Source organism: Ranitomeya variabilis, chromosome 4, assembly GCF_051348905.1.
Source record: "Ranitomeya variabilis isolate aRanVar5 chromosome 4, aRanVar5.hap1, whole genome shotgun sequence".
NCBI classification, from domain to species: domain Eukaryota; kingdom Metazoa; phylum Chordata; class Amphibia; order Anura; family Dendrobatidae; genus Ranitomeya; species Ranitomeya variabilis.
This window is the reverse complement of record NC_135235.1, coordinates 105145448-105164071: the sequence shown is the minus strand read 5'-3', so window position 1 is coordinate 105164071 and position 18624 is coordinate 105145448. Positions and strand designations below refer to the sequence as shown.

Genomic DNA, 18624 nt, shown 5'->3' with positions numbered 1-18624 from the left:
GAGACCGGTTCTGTTCCAATGGTGTCTGCACTCGTGTTCCCTGGGCTGTCCTGTGGTTGTTGTGACACAAGAGCCTTGCTCCCAATCAGTTCCAACTTCACTGTTCTGACCTTCGGACAAATTGAACATCAAGAGAAAGTCCTGCCTGCGGCTGCTCTCTGACTTCTCTTAATGTTCGATTTGTCAGAAGATGGGAATAGTGACCCAGATGCTGAGTGGTGAAGTGCTCGTTTGTCATAACAACCGCAGTAGAGCCCCAGGTACCCGGGGAATGGCATTGGCACAGGAGGTGAGGATTAGTATTTGTATTTTATCGGCAGCAAGCATTCATATCGAGAAGGGGGTGTCCTGGTAGTGGACAACTCTTTTAATAGTTTACCCCTCACTTGGAATGTAACTACTGTTCACTCTTCGCACTCTCTTGTAGGCCAATCTCCTTCGGCCAGGGTCTGGAGGCCCAGCTCCATGGAAACGAGCTGTACACTATAAAAAATAAATAAAATCTGTAATTGCAGGACAAGTAGCAAAAACAAGTTAACTTCATACTCGCTTATTTTCATGCTGCAGAACTAAAGCAATTTAAGAACTTGAGAATACCCCCTTTAATGAATTTTGTGTATTTTTCAGCTGTTGTGCACCAGAGATACAAATATACTCCTGTTAGGCGTTAATTATGTTAACTTTGTCAAAAAGTTGTTAGAGCTGGCTGAAACTGTTGTAAAAATGCCAAAAGTTACTAAAAATGCTTGCAACGTTTCAAACTGATTTACGCCAGAATTCTGTAGCTAGTTGTGAGATGAATCGGTGCTTTAGACTTGTTCCACCAACTTCATGTTTGTAAACTTGGTAGCATTCCCTCAATTTAGCAGTTCATTGTGAAGAAAATGCTTTTATAAAGACTGGCAATTACATGTGAATGTCAAATATATGGTAAATATTTCTGCCTACAAAGCAGTTTTTGCTGTGATCCTTAAAGGTTATACTAGGATTAGATGTGAGCTGCAATTACGGTACTCTGCCATAGACATAGGATTGCTAGTTGACCTTCCACTGCCTATTTTCCACACATCTGCCTGTGGAATGTCACAGTATCTTTAGACGGAGTTGTTTCATCAGCGTATTAACTATAACATACTTTCTATGTCTTCTAGAACCAAGTTGAGTCTTCCCTTTGCCAGCACAGAGTAAAGCGTACTTGATTTTTACCTCTACTGCTGGGAATTTCTCTTCCTTATTATTGATTAGTTTGGGTTTATACAAGTCATTGTCCAAACATAAGTTTGCTGTACTTAAAGGTCATCTAGTCATCAATCGACATGTATGTTGTAGGCCTGAAATGACTTGCAGTTTATGTTTTTATGTATTTTTATTCTCTTTACACTTTCAAGAGAGCCCGCATTGCGGCTTTAAGTCTCCTCATCTTGACATGCTTAACATGTCACTCTCTGCAAGGAGAAACAATACTTCTTGGATCCCGGTCAGATTCCTTTCACTCAGCCAAACCAGATCTCCACTTTGCACTGATGAGGGGCAGTACCCCGAAACAGTGTCTGCCAATTGAGATTCTGGTTTGGCTTTTATCCTAAGTCATGTGACAAGGCTCGCTAAAGGGTTGACATTGACTGTTAGAATTGCTACTTCCAATAGGTGGCACTAGAGTTCTAGTCCTCTTCCTCAATGAAGAGACAATTTACTTGCTTGTAGAAATGAATTTTGCAGTTTGAGAAATCCATTGTTTAAATCATATACAAATGAGCTGGAAGTCCTTCATCGTCAGACATTGCACTTGCAGCTCTTCTGCCCCCAGTATTCCCTGCTCACTGCTTGCCTCCTGTGTCTGACTGACAGGTCACTCTTTTTCAGTGATCTGCTTTCCATGACCTGTCAGATAGACACAGGAAGCATAAAAGGGGAGGGCAGAAGAGATATGTGCAGTGTCTGACACTGAAGCCCTTGTGGCTTATTTGCATGCGATTTAAATGTTAGATTTCTCAGAAGCTACAAAATTAATTTCTACAATGAAGGTATGGAATTAACCAGCATTGCAGAGTCTGTACATACAGGCTATTAGTTTTTGGTATAAAATCCCAGTGACAAGTTTCCTTTAAAGGTCTTGTCCGGCTGGGAAAAAAAATATTTTGGATTTGTTTAGAATAAAAAAATATATATTTAAATGTAATAATGTTCTTAAAAAGGTATCCCAATCTAAAGATATCAGCACCAGCACTGGTTTCCAGAAGCTCCGTTTCCGACTGGGGTTTGGGTCATAAGAAAGGTCATCAGAACATCACCAGAACTATGTAAAATTGGGGATGACTAACTGGTTATTTTCAGTAGCTAAGCCAGTTCTCTTTTCTGTTGAGACTAATTCATAGATAAAGTGGAGGCTGGCTTTGCTATGGAAATTAGACAACCAGCCCCCTTTATACATCGTTGTAGTCACATGCCAACAAAGAAAGTTCTCTCAAAGGCCAAATAATACCAGAGGTGGGACTAACATTATCTTAAATTCGGGATGCCTTACTTAATTTAAATATATTATTATGCAATATCTACCGGTACTTTCACATGGTGATTCTATACAGCCATGTGTTTATATATGGTTCAGAAATCCGTCCCTCTATAGGTGCATTGCTAAGAGTCAGTTGATTTATTAGGAAAATTAGCTATGTCTTTGAGAAGAGAATAGAACAGGTTAACTGATTGTGCAAAATGTGGGATGGCTCAAAAGCTATATTGTCACTCCAACCAGTAGAAGGGGTAGCCAGAAACTAACATTGAGTTTATACCTAAATATCTGTCTATTTAATTACATAATCCAATAGCTTTTCTAATATACTTTAATTAAAAGGTCCCTATCATTGCCTCTCTACTCGAACTACTTTTTTTTCATACTTCTACTTTGATGACATTTCATTTGAGAATCCCCAGTGCATGCTGGGATACTCGAAGGAGACGTCATCAGGGGGCTAAGACTGCGGTCCCTGCGGCAGCTTCTCTCCCCAGCCTTAAATGAAGTTTCGTCAGTGACATCTGTTTCAGGGGCTGGGCTAGTTGCTGCTCTACTGAGCATGCATCGACTGTCAATTCCAACATATGCTCAGTAGGCTCTCCATTGTCACTGTGTGATATTACTTTCAGTGCACAGTAACAGTGCACTCCTTCACCGGGCCTTATGAGAAGTGTCATGGACCGACAAAGGAGCGCACTGTCAGTGCGCATTGTGAGGAGAAATGCGGCAAGGACCAACCCTACCCCCCAAAAGTGACATCTGTTTCCTCCCTCCAAATAACCAAAGGATCCTCGTTTGTGAATTGTATTATTTATATTAAGGTATTATTCTATGGTAACATGTAAATGATTCCTTCAATAGGATGGTAGTAAATTCTTGTCATCATTGTAATTTCAGATATCAGCTCTCACCAATTGCTTGCTTAGAAAAAGTGCTGCATGTATATAGTCCACCTGATTTCTAGACATGATCTCATACTGTGTATGCTCACGGACTGAACCATTCTCTCGATGTACAGATTGCCTGTTAGTTCTGCTGTTCACCCTTTTCCTCTGATTGTGTCACTTTCCATTATGATTCACAGTCTATTGCGTATAGCTCGTATGTGGCGTGCACGATAAACTGACTGTCTTACACTTATTTCTCTGCTTTTTTTTTTATCACAGAGCAGCAAAAACGGCTTAGTAGTCTGCCAGGTATGACACTGATGCCATTCACGCTTATTTGCTTTTGCATCTGTTTGGTAAAATTATTAGATTTCGTTCGTATCTGACCCTTTCTGGCTATGTGCCTTTCCCATTGAAGCAACAGTTGTCTTCCGTAAAAAAAAAAGGACGGTAAAATTGGAAAACTAGATTCACATGCAACACAGATGTCTGTATATTCAAGTTCACGTCCCTTATTCTTGCCTCTTAGGTAACTATGTACTTTAACATTACTGCAATTATTGTGACGCAACAAAGGGAACCAGCAGTCTAATCTGCCGACATCATGCTATAGAGCAGGCGGAGCTGAGCAGATTCATATACAATATATTGTTGTGGGAAAAGATTCAGATTTTGGCAGCGGTCACACATTCAGTATTTGGTCAGTATTTCACATCAGTATTTGTAAGCCAAAACCAGGAGTGGGAGATAAATGCAGAAGTGGTGACATGTTTCTTTTCCTCTGGTTGTTCCTCTCCTGATTTTTGCTCACAAATACTGATGTAAAATTCTGGCCAAATACTAAACGTGTGAACGTGACCCAAGGCTGGGGTCACACTAGCATTTAAAAAATCAGTCAAAGGTTGATCCAGAAAAGGAGGACGAATGTCATAAGAGTGCAATGCGATTTTTCTCACCTAGCATTCGTATGACATGCGTATGCAATCTGAATGCGTTTTTAACATACTGTAATTCTCTATGTAATTTACAGCTAGTTTACAAAACTAATATAGCAATTTTGTATACGGATATAGAAAAATGATAGAAATATATTAGTGATGGATAATAAATGGAATATATAGATTTCCTGTAGACCTATAACTTCACAAGCCCCCTACATATAATAACCGCCTTTCATTTGGCACGAAAGGGTGTTTTAGCCTTAAAAAAAAAAATTGATGTGAGCTCCCCCCTAATTTTGATAACCAGCAAAGGTAAATCTGACAACTGTGGGCTAATATTATTAGGCTGGGAAGGTCCATGGTTATTGGGCCCTTCCAAGCCTAAAAATACCAGCTCACAGCCGTCCGAAAACTGGCGTATCACATGAGATAGCGAGCTCCCCCCTAATTTTGATAACCAGCAAAGGTAAATCTGACAACTGTGGGCTAATATTATTAGGCTGGGAAGGTCCATGGTTATTGGGCCCTTCCAAGCCTAAAAATACCAGCTCACAGCCGTCCAAAAACTGGCGTATCACATGAGATAGCGCTTTGCCCGGCTCTTCACGATTGCACTGGTGCAGTGGCAATTGGGGTAATGATAGTTGGGGTTGATGACAGTGGGGATTTGTCATCAACCGTAGTCCATATGCCCTGAATCTGGCTCCGTTGACTGTGAATAGCAATAAAGTGACTGCTATTCCCAGGCGCCGGGTACTCATCACAACTCTAATCAGTGTCACTGGCTCCCGTTGCAGTCATCAAGACCTGATGGGCGTTGTTGTCACTGCCCCGGCGCCTGTGAATAGCGGTGAGTTTACTGCTATTCACAGTCGCTGTGATTTTTGCTATACATAGCAGGGCTGAAGCTCTGGTATGTGCAGCACAGGTGATCAGGCAATCGCAACTTCAAGTCTCCTAAGGGGGCACATTAAAAACAGTAAAAAAGAAAAAAAAAAGTTAAAATATTTAAAAAAAGAACACAAGTCCAAATAACCCCTTTTATGCCCTATTAAAACAATTTTGAAAAAAATACACATATTTGGTATTGATGCGTTCAGAAACGTACGATCTATCAAAATTTTAAATAAATTAAATGAATCCAATCGGTAACGGTGTAATGAAAAAAAAATGAAAATTCCACAATAATGTTTTTTGGTCACCTCAACTGCAATAAAATGCAATAACGGGCGATCATAACATCGTATCTACCCCAAAATGGTATCCGTGGAAACATCAGCTCAGGGTGCAAAAAATAAGCTCTTACCTAACCCCAGATCCTGGAAAATGAGAGCATTATGGGTCTCGGAAAATGGAGAGAAAAGCAAAAAAATGTTGTTAATTTTTTTTTTCAACACTTAAATATAAAAAACAAACAAACTATACATCTTGGTATCTGTACAATCGTACTGACCTGGGGAGTCATATTGCCCGGTCAGTTTTACCATATAATGAACATGGTAAATTATAAACAAAACCAAAAAAAATTGTGAAATTGCACTGCATTTTCCCCATTTTCCACTATACAGGTCCTTCTCAAAAAATTAGCATATAGTGTTAAATTTCATTATTTACCATAATGTAATGATTACAATTAAACTTTCATATACTATAGATTCATTATCCACCAACTGAAATTTGTCAGGTCTTTTATTGTTTTAATACTGATGATTTTGGCATACAACTCCTGATAACCCAAAAAACCTGTCTCAATAAATTAGCATATCAAGAAAAGGTTCTCTAAATGACCTATTACCCTAATCTTCTGAATCAACTAATTAACTCTAAACACATGCAAAAGATACCTGAGGCTTTTAAAAACTCCCTGCCTGGTTCATTACTCAAAACCCCCATCATGGGTAAGACTAGCGACCTGACAGATGTCAAGAAGGCCATCATTGACACCCTCAAGCAAGAGGGTAAGACCCAGAAAGAAATTTCTCAACAAATAGGCTGTTCCCAGAGTGCTGTATCAAGGCACCTCAATGGTAAGTCTGTTGGAAGGAAAAAATGTGGCAGAAAACGCTGTACAACGAGAAGAGGTGACCGGACCCTGAGGAAGCAGTGGACTGAGTCTGGTGTGGAAACATCCAGAGCCACCGTGCACAGGCGTGTGCAGGAAATGGGCTACAGGTGCCGCATTCCCCAGGTAAAGCCACTTTTGAACCATAAACAGCGGCAGAAGCGCCTGACCTGGGCTACAGAGAAGCAGCACTGGACTGTTGCTAAGTGGTCCCAAGTACTTTTTTCTGATGAAAGCAAATTTTGCATGTCATTCGGAAATCAAGGTGCCAGAGTCTGGAGGAAGACTGGGGAGAAGGAAATGCCAAAATGCCTGAAGTCCAGTGTCAAGTACCCACAGTCAGTGATGGTGTGGGGTGCCATGTCAGCTGCTGGTGTTGGTCCACTGTGTTTCATCAAGGGCAGGGTCAATGCAGCTAGCTATCAGGAGATTTTGGAGCACTTCATGCTTCCATCGGCTGAAATGCTTTATGGAGATGAAGATTTCATTTTTCAGCACGACCTGGCACCTGCTCAGAGTGCCAAAACCACTGGTAAATGGTTTACTGACCATGGTATTACTGTGCTCAATTGGCCTGCCAACTCTCCTGACCTGAACCCCATAGAGAATCTGTAGGATATTGTGAAGAGAAAGTTGAGAGACGCAAGACCCAACACTCTGGATGAGCTTAAGGCCGCTATTGAAGCATCCTGGGCCTCCATAACATCTCAGCAGTGTCACAGGCTGATTGCCTCCATGCCACGCCGCATTGAAGCAGTCATTTCTGCCAAAGGATTCCCGACCAAGTATTGAGTGCATAACTGAACATTATTATTTGATGGTTTTTTTGTTTGGTATTAAAAAACACTTTTATTTGATTGGTCAGGTGAAATATGCTAATTTATTGAGACAGGTTTTTTGGGTTATCAGGAGTTGTATGCCAAAATCATCAGTATTAAAACAATAAAAGACCTGACAAATTTCAGTTGGTGGATAATGAATCTATAGTATATGAAAGTTTAATTGTAATCATTACATTATGGTAAATAATGAAATTTAACACTATATGCTAATTTTTTGGGAAGGACCTGTACTATGTGGCAGAGTGAATGGTGTCATTCAAAAGTACAACTCGTCCCACAAAAAAAACAAGACCTCATGCAGCTATACAGTTGGAAAAATAAAAAAAGTTGTGCCGCTTGGAAAAATGGGAGAAAAAAAAATGAAAAACAGAAAATCACCTCGGAGTTAGGGGGGTTAAAGTGTAACCATCATTTTAATTTCACTAGGACATTTTATTGTACAATGAATAAAGTGAGAGTAAAACCCAAAAATAATTTCAGTATTTTTTTTTTTTTTTTTTAATAATTTCACTGCACTTGGAATTATATTCCATTTTCCAGTACATTGAATGATGTCAATCATAAATACAACTCGTCCCGAAGAAGAGAAAAAAAATTAAATACAAATATAATTCAATTTTTAATTATTTTTTTATCTGGTTGGGAAGGAGTTAAATATCAGCTTAGGAGTGCAGTGAACAGTCCTAATTAGTGATTGACAGCTATGTCTGTAGTCACAGCCAGACCACCCACCGACTTCAGAGCCTGGAATGGGCAGGGATTTTATTATCAATTATGCTGAATATTCTTACATAAACGTATAATATGCAGTATATTTGCTCAGTTCCGTTTCCGTAGTGACTGGTTCCCTTAAATTTCATATATTTTATTTTTGGCCAATTTTCCGAATCCAATATACGGTAAATGTTTTGGGGAATAAAAGGTAAAAATGATTCATACTTGCTGCAACATGCAACCTAACACACTATGTTATTATGATACTTGCCAACTACATAAACATCCATCCTACAAAACAGATCATACACTATACCAAATTTAACCCTATCACTGACCCCCGAATATTTAGAATAAATCTTTGTTAGGCTACAGTATGTGCACACAGTCTTTTTGATAAGTTTTCAGAGCGGAAACTGAGATTTGGAGGAGGAATTGGAGAGATACTGTTCCAAAAATACCCTGAAAAACTGTGTGCACATAGCCTTAAAGCTCCCTCATGATTTGCCACCATTCTGTAATTGGGAATGGCAAATCTGCCAAGTTAGGCTACTTTCACACTAGCTACTTTCACACTATGTGACGTCCATAGACTTGCATTAGCGACGCATTGCGACTTATGGCCACACGTTGCATCCGTCGTGCGACGGATGCGTCGTGCTTTGGCGGACCGTCGGCACAAAATAATGTTCCATGTAACGTTTTTTGTGCGTCGTGTCTGCCATTTTCGTCTGCGCATGCGCGGCCGAAACTCCGCTCCCTCCTCCCCGAACATTAGAATGGGGCAGCGGATGCAGTTTTTCAATGCATGCTCGTTGTGCATTTCTTTCACAATGTGCGTCGGTACGTCGGGCCGACGCACGGCGCTAGTGTGAAAGTAGCCTTAGGCCACATTCACACGGTCAGTATTTGGTCAGGATTTTACCTCAGTATTTGTAACAAAAAATCAGGAGAGAAACAATCAGAGGAAAAGTATAATAGAAACACGTCACCACTTCTGTATTTATCACCCACTCCTGGTTTTGGCTTACAAATACTGAGGTAAAATACTGACCAAATACTGAATATGTGAACGTGGCCTAAAGCAACAATTCAATTCAGAAAGTGACGACCCCCAATGGAGCTGCTAAGGGCAGTATTGTGATTAGCAGGATTAGATAGAATTAAAGACTGGCTAAATATACTTTTCACATTCTGACTGAAGAGGATGGCTTATGTATAGAGGGCATCTTTTGAATTTGGGGCGTGACCCCTATTAATAGAAGTTCTGCATTTAGCAAGATTTTGACACTAAACAATGTAAGAACAGGTATAAGCTGCCCTCTACTGGTAGATGTTGGACATTTCTGGCCATATAGAAAAAGACACGTAATAAATATTCACTATGGGGTTCTGCCCAAAGGTATCAACACATAAATTAAAATTAAGGTCACTTTCTGGTTAGAGGATCTCTACATTAATCAGAGATGACTCTTCAACCTGGAATTTCCGATGTCTGCAGAGATGATTCCTACTAAACGTGTAGATGTCTGGAATAAATCTGAGATCTAATTACCGCTGTCACTAGAACAAGATCATCTTTCATCATAAAGAGGGCTGCAGCTTTCTAACAGCAACTCCGCTGACATCCTGCCTGATTGTAATATTCACCTGCCTCCTCTGTCCTTGATTAGTAAATGTAATAAAATGCTGCTTAGCTATATCCAGCTGATCAGCTTATAATGAGACTCTGGTGGGCATCATATATATATTAGCTGCTAAAAATATCTCTGTACATGGTGCAACTGAGGTCACGGATTTAATATTATTTATCAGCATTGAATTACTGTAGTTCATGGAGCTGATGTACATAAAAAATAATCTGTTTAAAAATCCACCCATAATAATACACTGCATTACATTGGGAAAGAGACCTCAGCATGTGGCAGGGCCCAACTGATCATTCCACTTTACTCGGCGGCAATACGCTGTCATGTAAAGTGTTAAGCTGACTAATAATAGTGTATGATTCGTCGGCCTGGCATGTCCATCATCTGTGCGGCACACAAGTGACGTCTCGCCAGCCCGGCTAATCATATGACATGCCTGAGATAACGAAGGGTAAGGAAATATTTGAAGGTCCATTTCATGGCCAGAAAGCACTGATGTGGACCAGGGTTGCGCAAAGCAATCTACTCATTTCTAACAATTACCTAGCCCATGAAAAAGGTAAGAGAGTGTGACTGTATATGAAGGGAACCTCTCAACAATTTCACCCCTTAGCCCTCAAACCATTTTTATGACTGTGTAATAAGCCAATGTGATCCCTTTATAACCCCAAAGTGCTACTCTAGCAGCAAGAAAAATTGCATTTTGAAGCTGTCTGGAAGTGTATTGGTGAGTGACAATGCACTTACAGCTCCTCAGCCTTCGCTGTATTTTCCAAATAGCAGCACTCTCCCCTTGGGTGATTGGAAGTTTACTTGCTCTGGCACACTGGCTACTGGCCCTGTCCTGTCAGTCAGCCAAAGGAGGGTGCTGCTAGATCGGGAATTCAGTGTGAGGCTGAGGAGCTGTAAGGCTACGTTCACACTAGCGTTGTGCGCCGTTGCGTCGGCGATGCAACACACAACGCACGCAAAAACGCATCAAAACGCACGCAAAAACGCTGCATTTTGCGACGCATGCGTCGGTTTTTGCCGAAAATCGGACGCAAGAAAAATGCAACTTGTTGCGTTTTCTTGGTCCGACGCTTGCGGCAAAAAAGACGCATGTGTCGCACAACGCAACAAAAAAAACGCATGCGTCCCCCATGTTAAGTATAGGGGCGCATGACGCATGCGTCGCCGCTGCGTCGCCGACGCAAACCCGACGCACATTAGCTTAACGCTAATGTGAACGTAGCCTATGTGCATCATCATCACCCAATGCGCTTCCAGCCACAACATCAAAACCAAATTTTGTGCTGCTTGAACAGCATTTTGGGGTTATAAAGTGATCAAGTGGCTTATCTTTTAGAGGACTACTCAGTCATAGAAATATATTTGGGAGGTAAAGGTTACTGACAGATTCCCTTTAAGAGTATTTAAACAACTAAAGGTACTCTTCCTATTATAGATATTTATGACATATTCACTAGACCTATGAGATGTGCTCTCAGTTCTAGGGCCTACACCTCTCTGTAGAACCTCCCTCTAGAATGAGGACTAGCATGTTTATAATGGTAGTAACCCTTTAAAGGAGTTATCAAAGACTAAACAATTTTTTACTGTGGTTCTGAGAACAAACAGGCAGGTAGTTGCTGTCTGTTCTGCTGACCGCAGGCCTCTGCCACCACAGAGAGGTCACTGACCTGCTGGCGATTCTGAAGCTTCTACTGGCATCACGTCAGCAGAACAGCAGCTTCTCTTTCACTCCGCTCTGTTGACGGTGCGTGAATGCTGATGTAAGTATGATTGACAGCTGTCTCCCCGCTGCTTAACTGTGGGAATCCGGCTGTTAATCAGCATGATGTCAGCAGTCACACCCATCGATAGAACAGCCCGTTGAAGAAGAAGAGCTGCTTTGTTGACGTGGAGCAACTGAATCGCCGGCAGGAGTGGTCTGTGGCTGCTCTGAGTTGGTGCTGGATAGAATAGACAGATAGCAACTTTCTGCCTGTTGTTTTTCTTTTACTTTGAGCAAAAAAAATATAATGGTCCTGAATAACCCCTTTAATTATTGGACTATTTATATTACGATTTATTACCCTGTCTCTGCTCTTTGTACAGTGTCAAATCTGACTGGTTGGTATGGATGACCTGCCTAAGAGCACCAACCACATTGCCAGTCCTGATTGTTCAGATGAAAGGTAGTGTAGGGTTAATATATACACTCCTGAGCATGGAGTATATAGTCTTACGTGCTGCTGGGTAGTGTTGGTATACTCTGCGGCCTTGTCATTTGCATGTACAGCTTGATATGCCATAGATTGCCCAGGCGCATCGCAGCGTGTCTATTTTAAGATCATTGCCACGATCTTGCTTCATGTACTATCTAGGATTTTTATGCTACGTAATGCCCACTCTGGTACTTACAGCAAGGCTGGTGAAATCTTGGGTATTGATGAAGGTACATCTATGGTATAGACAGTATGTAATATGTATGTATGACGCCCATTTTAGGGAAGATCAAAAAGATTTGCGGCACCCAATTCCAATCTCGGCACCAGTCCTCTATTGCAGCTGGACTTTGCTCTAGTGAAGGACATCCTTGACATGGTATCTTCTGGGCACCACTGTCACTTGCTAGGCTCGAAGACATCATGTGAGACTTAGTGACTAGACCTCAAGTGACTTTATGATGTTTCGTGGCATAGGAAGTGAGCGAGTCTCCCAGGAGATGCCGGCCATTGACGTGAAGTCCAACTGCAACAGAGGATCACACTGGAGGTCAGAACTAGGTATTGTGAATCTTTCTGCTCACCTCTAGTCCATTTTCTTGACCCTGTTTGAAACTAGTGACATGTTACAATCGTCACATGCTTTTAGTTAGATTTCTAGAACATATGTTCCAGTAGGTTGTCCATTTCTAGTCCTGCTATTTTGTCCTTTTTAAGACCATGCTAGACAGTGTCATGAGATATTTTTTTTTATTACTATTATTCCAGATCCTGTGCTAGATGGCTCTCCCTATGAAAAAGCAGAGCCAGTGACCCTCCAGGAGTGGAAACGTCCAGATAATCCCCCAGCGCCGAAAAAGTCAGTAGATAATACAAGAAGGGAGGTCCGCTCGCCTCATTACACAGGAGATATGTCAGCAGACGAAATAGGCATACCACTCCGGGTAAGGCATCTCCCATGCCAGTGTCTGTATGGCTGCTAACCATAGGAGGTTGTATATAATATAATTTATTTCCTTAGAGGGGTTTTTCTACTAAATGCATGATAAATGTAGGATCACCATGTACATGTCTGCTGGGACCCATCAATCATGGGAACAGGGGACCAAAATCACTTGTGTGAATGGAGCTGTAATGCACATGTGTAAACATTGATCTATTCCCTTCCTTGTGACTGACTGACAGATACTCAAGCCCTATCTTCCTCAGTCCTATAAAAGTTAATGCAGTGGTGAAAACTGAATTCACCATGAAGATATGGGCAGTATACAACCAGGAGAAAATAATTGTTTGCATCTGTTAGTTGTATTCTCAGAGATGTATCCAACATGTTCTCCATTTATATATTTGGTACTTAGAGTTTAGCTGATATCCTTAGAAGTGATGGTGAAAAGTTTGATTGTTGCCTGCCAGTGTGTCTATGGTTGTGCCCCCTCCAATTTAGTACAAGTAGATGTGGGGGCTTGTCTGCACAGAACTGGCCATTGAATGTGAATAACTCTGCTCCCACTGCTCTCCCCGTAATAGTAAGGGAAATATTCGGCTGAGGAGCCTCAGTGTGTGCATTACAGTAGTGAATGGACAGGAAAAGGGCATTTTAGGTATGTCACTTATTTATGCCTTGCTTATATATCGCTGACATATTCCGCAGCGCTTTACTTACATTATCAACGCTGTCCCCAATGGGGCTCACAATCTAAATTCCCTATCAGTATGTCTTGGAGTGTGGGAAGAAACCAGAGTATCTGGAGAAACCCACACATACACGGGGATAACATACAAACTCCTTGCAGATGTTGTCCTTGGTGGGACAACATCTTGTGTTATGTAACATTACATAGAAGGGGTGTTTTATGAAGCAAAATCATTAATTTTCTAATTTTAGAAAAGGTCATCCTTGTTTGCTCAAGATGGTTCAGCCTCAGGGCTTTCGCCACTCGGCACAAGAATTGGCTGCGGTGCTCACTGGGACTATAGCTATCTTCCCCACTCATCAAACCTCAAATAAGGATCCATCAATGTTATACCCCGGGAATCGCACCCCAATGTGCTCATCAGGACCTGAGATGCATCACATGTATGCAATCCATAACCATGAGGCAGATGTTTTTCTTTTTTCCATGTTTTGCATGGTACTTTATGAAAGGGATCTTCTGTGTCCTCTGTCCTAGGACTTATTTCGTAGCTAAGGACTTTATAATTATGAAATTTATATTAATCTTTAATATTATTGAGGTGTTCTGACAACCGGGTGTTACTATTTGGCCTATGTTCCTAAACGACTGATGGGGAACATCCAGTTGTCAATTTATTAGTGTATTTCTTAAAAGTTTATCAGAGGTATGGTGGAGTTCTAAGAAGAGATGATCCAGAATTGTTGTTTTATGAGGAATGCAAATCTTTATAAAGAGTGGTGACAGGTTCTCCTCGCCAACAAAATATTTTTTATTTACCAAAATGTTTTACTCTTTCATAGAACACAGAAAGATCAAAGGACTGGTACAAGACCATGTTCAAGCAGATCCACCGACTTAATAGAGGTAATGTCGTCCGTTTTCTCAGAAATTACTCAAACTTAAGTACTTTGTTAGAATTATGCTATGGAAAGAGGTGGAATAATTGCTTCCAGCACCTGTAACTAAATGGAGAATAATTACAAGCTTCTGATAACTTCTATGAACCCCAAACTGATTACATGTGTGTAGGCTATAAGAATACAAGTGAAAACACATATTAAGTAAAAATGCTGCTCTGGTGCAGAATAATTCGCTTTTTGAAGTTCTATGCAAATGAGGCCGGAAGTGCTTTGGGCGGGATAGAGCACTTCCACTACTTCTCCTCTCTGTTATCAGCTTAACTCTGCTAGATGATTGACAGTTGGCACAGTTAGCATATCAGTCACCTAGTGGAGGTAGCAGTTAGGTCGATTTTACACATTCTTGTCCAAATCGCGGTGCACAGACTGACTGCGGATCTCTGCAGCTTCGTAGAGATATATAAGGCTGATGAGTTCAGGTCAGGAGATGTGTAAAACCTGGCCTCAGGGTAGGGTCACGTAACTGTTTTCTTCTCATCCAAGAAAAATGGTCTGTTACTCTGATCAGACTTTCGTCAGAGTTTGACCAGAGTGACATCAGTTCTTTCTCAAACCCACAGACTTGCATTGACAATTTTGATCCAACAATCAGATCAATATCGGACATGTCTCCTGTTTTTTCAGCGGACATTTCAGTCCGAGAAGAGAATCTGACATGTGCACAGTCCCATAGAATATCATAGGTACGAGTGCTGTCCATGAAAACCATGGATAACTTGTGTACACAAACTTTTAGGCTGGGAATTGAGCTTGGAGCTAAACTAGATTCCTCTGCAACAGAGCGGCGTTTTTGTTTTATAAAAATATGGATTTGTGTTCCTATAACCTACACACATGAATTGGTTTATAGTGGGACGGGCGTGAGCAGACATTTTGGGGTACTTGATATAAGCCTCTTGTACTTCTGCTTATAGTGCTTTGAATTTAGAATTCTTTTTAGATTTTGATTCTCTGCTAATTGCATTGTGGCATTACATAGTTAGGAGAGAGTTACCCAAACTAATGCAAAGGGAATGTCTTCTAATAGGGCGAGACAAATAAAGAGCTGGAGTCTAATTGTTTTTTCCGGCATCCCCTCTATTTGCGCTTTGTGTGATTATTGGCAGCCTCGAAGATGAGCACCGGCCTTTATCTTTCCACCCTTTGTCTTTTACTAACTGTCCGGCTGCTCTGTCTTGAGTGATTTTCATAATAATTATTTCCGTCATTTGAAATCTAATTGTCTTTTAATGCCGCCTGATTGCTGATACACAGTTTGTAGTTTGCAGGCACCAAGCCATTAAACTAGAGTACGTCCTCTTATTCTTAATAAATCACAGTTATTTTTCCGCTGCAGGAAAGTCTGACATAACTAATTAATTTGAAGTCTTTATCTGTGCGCAATTAAGTATCGCCCAGTGATAAATGTGCGCACCGATGTCACGGACTGCCACGTCTGTGTAATTTACTGGTCCAAACCCGAGGGCAAAGCATTTCAGCTTGTCAGTGCCGTCACACTTAAAATATAGTATCCTAGACTTTGGATCATTGTCTACTTTTTTGCTCCTTTGCCACCTTTTCATCGCTTACATCTGCATGATTTGTCTTGTAAAAAGTAAAGTCGTTGATATATTATTTATTTTCAGCACATAATTAATCTATTCCAATTAATACTATTAAATATGGTCTACTACCAGAGTGCGCACTGGATGACTTTTGTGTAGATGAAGGAAAACTTCTGAATGTTATGATATGGGTAAATCTGTCGTAGAGATAAGTCTCCAGACTATGACAATACATAAGGTGTTAGGCCTCATTCACAGGGGTGTAACTATAGTGGCGGAAATTAGCCTGATGGACACCAAAAGAGGATGGCAAACATCAATGTGCTGCAAAACATAAAGTGTGACATGGTGTAGGAGACGAAAGTATAGCATAGGCAGGATCCCGTAAGTCCTTAAGTAAGGTAATCCCTACATAGATAAGTGTACTTTGCGATTGTATGGCTTTACATCCTCTGTGGATATGTTCACATGCAGGCATTCAAATTATCCAACACGTTGTTCCTATATTACAGTAAAAAAACAGAGGTGTACATAGAAGTAATGGGCACCATAGCAAAGTTCCTAGGCCCTCCCCTACCCCGGAAAAAAAAAAAAAAAAAATTTAAAAATCTATATACATAATTTTTTAATGACGTATGTAGGGTCATGGTACTGTCTAGGAGTAGCCTACCTCCCAATTTTTAAACTCAGGGAAAGATACAAGTATTGCAGCATGAACACCTACATATTGTACCTCTGAAGACTTGTAGTGTTCTAACGCCTTTAGTGCCCCCTCAAAGTATGATGCCTCCAATAATGTACCCTACACACGTTATGCAGAGATCACAAAGCCCAAACCCTGGACAACACCTGTAATCCGACAATTATCTTGTGTGTGTGGATGTCGTTACTGTAGATTTGTGATGGCACATAGATAGCTAAAGGTGACAGTACACAAAGAGTAACTTCAGTACCTCCTGTAGTCAAAATCCTTCATAGATCTGACCTTTCTGACCTCCGTCTACTTCATGGTGCTCAATAATAGTGTGATATTAAACAAGTATAGCAAAGCTGTTGGCCAAATATTTGCTTAAGAATTCACACTAGAAATCTGTACAGATAAGAATAAAGTCAATCCTTCAGCGATATGGATTACAGCGCTACTTTGTTTTTGGGGTTCTTCTCTCATTTCTGCACTTCTCTCTTGTTTTTTTTCTTTCTTCAATGTACTGCTTATTAGATTCTCCTGAAGAAAACCCTTATACCCCTACTTACATATTTCCTGAGCTTCCTGAAGCCAAGCCTCAAGTAGAAGGTATCAGAAGATGGGCTTGAGAAGTGAATGTGTGTCCGCATATGTAGTCCTTAGGTCACACTGCTCCTTTGTGCCTAATTACACAAGACGGGGGATAAAGCTTTCTGTTTGCTAACATATTAATGGTGTTTCTTAAGTGTAATGGTCCTAACCCTATTAAGAAGGCGGTCATATTCTTGAAACATCTTTTAGCAAGATGACATGTGGCTCTATAGCTACGACACCACATCTCGCCATATACAAAGTATACCATATACTACGCATTGTCGGCATTCTATAATCTGCAGGAGCTATCAGGGATTATTGACGTGTTGGTGATATTACCACTGGTACATGTGGATATATGTGCTGCTTTTCTCTGCTGCAGAGATCAATCCTTACACTCCCACCTACCAGTTTCCTGTATCTACTCCTAGCCCTAGCTCTGAAGGTAATTGGAAAGACTAAAGCTTGCCGTACACTAGATATATCAGACGGCGCCTTTTGGTGACACGATAAAGTGGGACAGACAGCGACTCATGGAAGATATTTTTGGAAGAGGTGATCTGCCATCATAATCGGGCTCAGATCACAAAGCAAGCAGCGCTCCATCTGCCGATTGTCGTACATTCCTTGCTTCCAAGTACGGTGAATGACCAACTTCACGGAACAATCGTGATTGGCAGATTATTCAGATAGCGGCCGTCTGAAATCTCCAGTGTATGGCCAGCTAAAGAGCATACTGTCTGTACTAATTATCTTGCAGCTTTGTTAGGCTTGATTTGTGTATTATGTTTGCTCAGATTTGGATCTTTTGCGGTGATGTTGCGTGCTGTTGTGTATAACAATGGAAGCTCAGCTCCCTTTAGCATTAAAAGAGCAAATGCCATGAAGGCCAATGTATCCAAACCAACATCTAGCACTTAGTTCCGGTATTTACTTTAACACCGACTTATGATACTCTAACGGTGCTGCTGTATTATACGACTCCTCCTGTAACGCTCTACTTCTTGGAAGCAACTTTCCACCCAGTCACTGAACTCAAGAACAGGAAATTGACTTCGAAAGCTACCGATATTTTCAGATCTTCCTTTATTGCATCATCATTGAAAAGTTAAAAAAAAAATTGGATGGTGACGTTTCAGTACAAGCAGCCCCTTTTCAAGCCAAAGTTAAAAGAAAAAAACAATTATATTAAGTGATTGAGAGGTGAAAGAGCTGAGTCAGTGGCTCTCTGCCTGGTGTAGTAGTGGGAGAGCTGTCAGTGGCTCACTGCCTGGTATAGCAGTGGGAGAGCTCTGTCAGTGGCTCACTGCCTGGTATAGCAGTGGGAGAGCTCTGTCAGTGGCTCACTGCCTGGTATAGCAGTGGGAGAGCTCTGTCAGTGGCTCACT

At 41.0% G+C, this 18624-nt stretch overlaps 1 protein-coding gene across 1 annotated transcript in view; it reads left to right on the top strand.

Annotated features, from left to right (window-relative positions):
- The window catches only part of LOC143769959 (sorbin and SH3 domain-containing protein 1-like), a 272947-nt gene that overhangs the window by 138980 nt on the left and 115343 nt on the right, over positions 1-18624 (top strand). The window contains exons 12-14 of the mRNA XM_077259068.1: positions 3679-3708; positions 12586-12761; positions 14294-14357. Coding sequence (XP_077115183.1) covers positions 3679-3708; positions 12586-12761; positions 14294-14357 — 270 coding nt within the window. The remainder of the gene's footprint in view (positions 1-3678; positions 3709-12585; positions 12762-14293; positions 14358-18624) is intronic.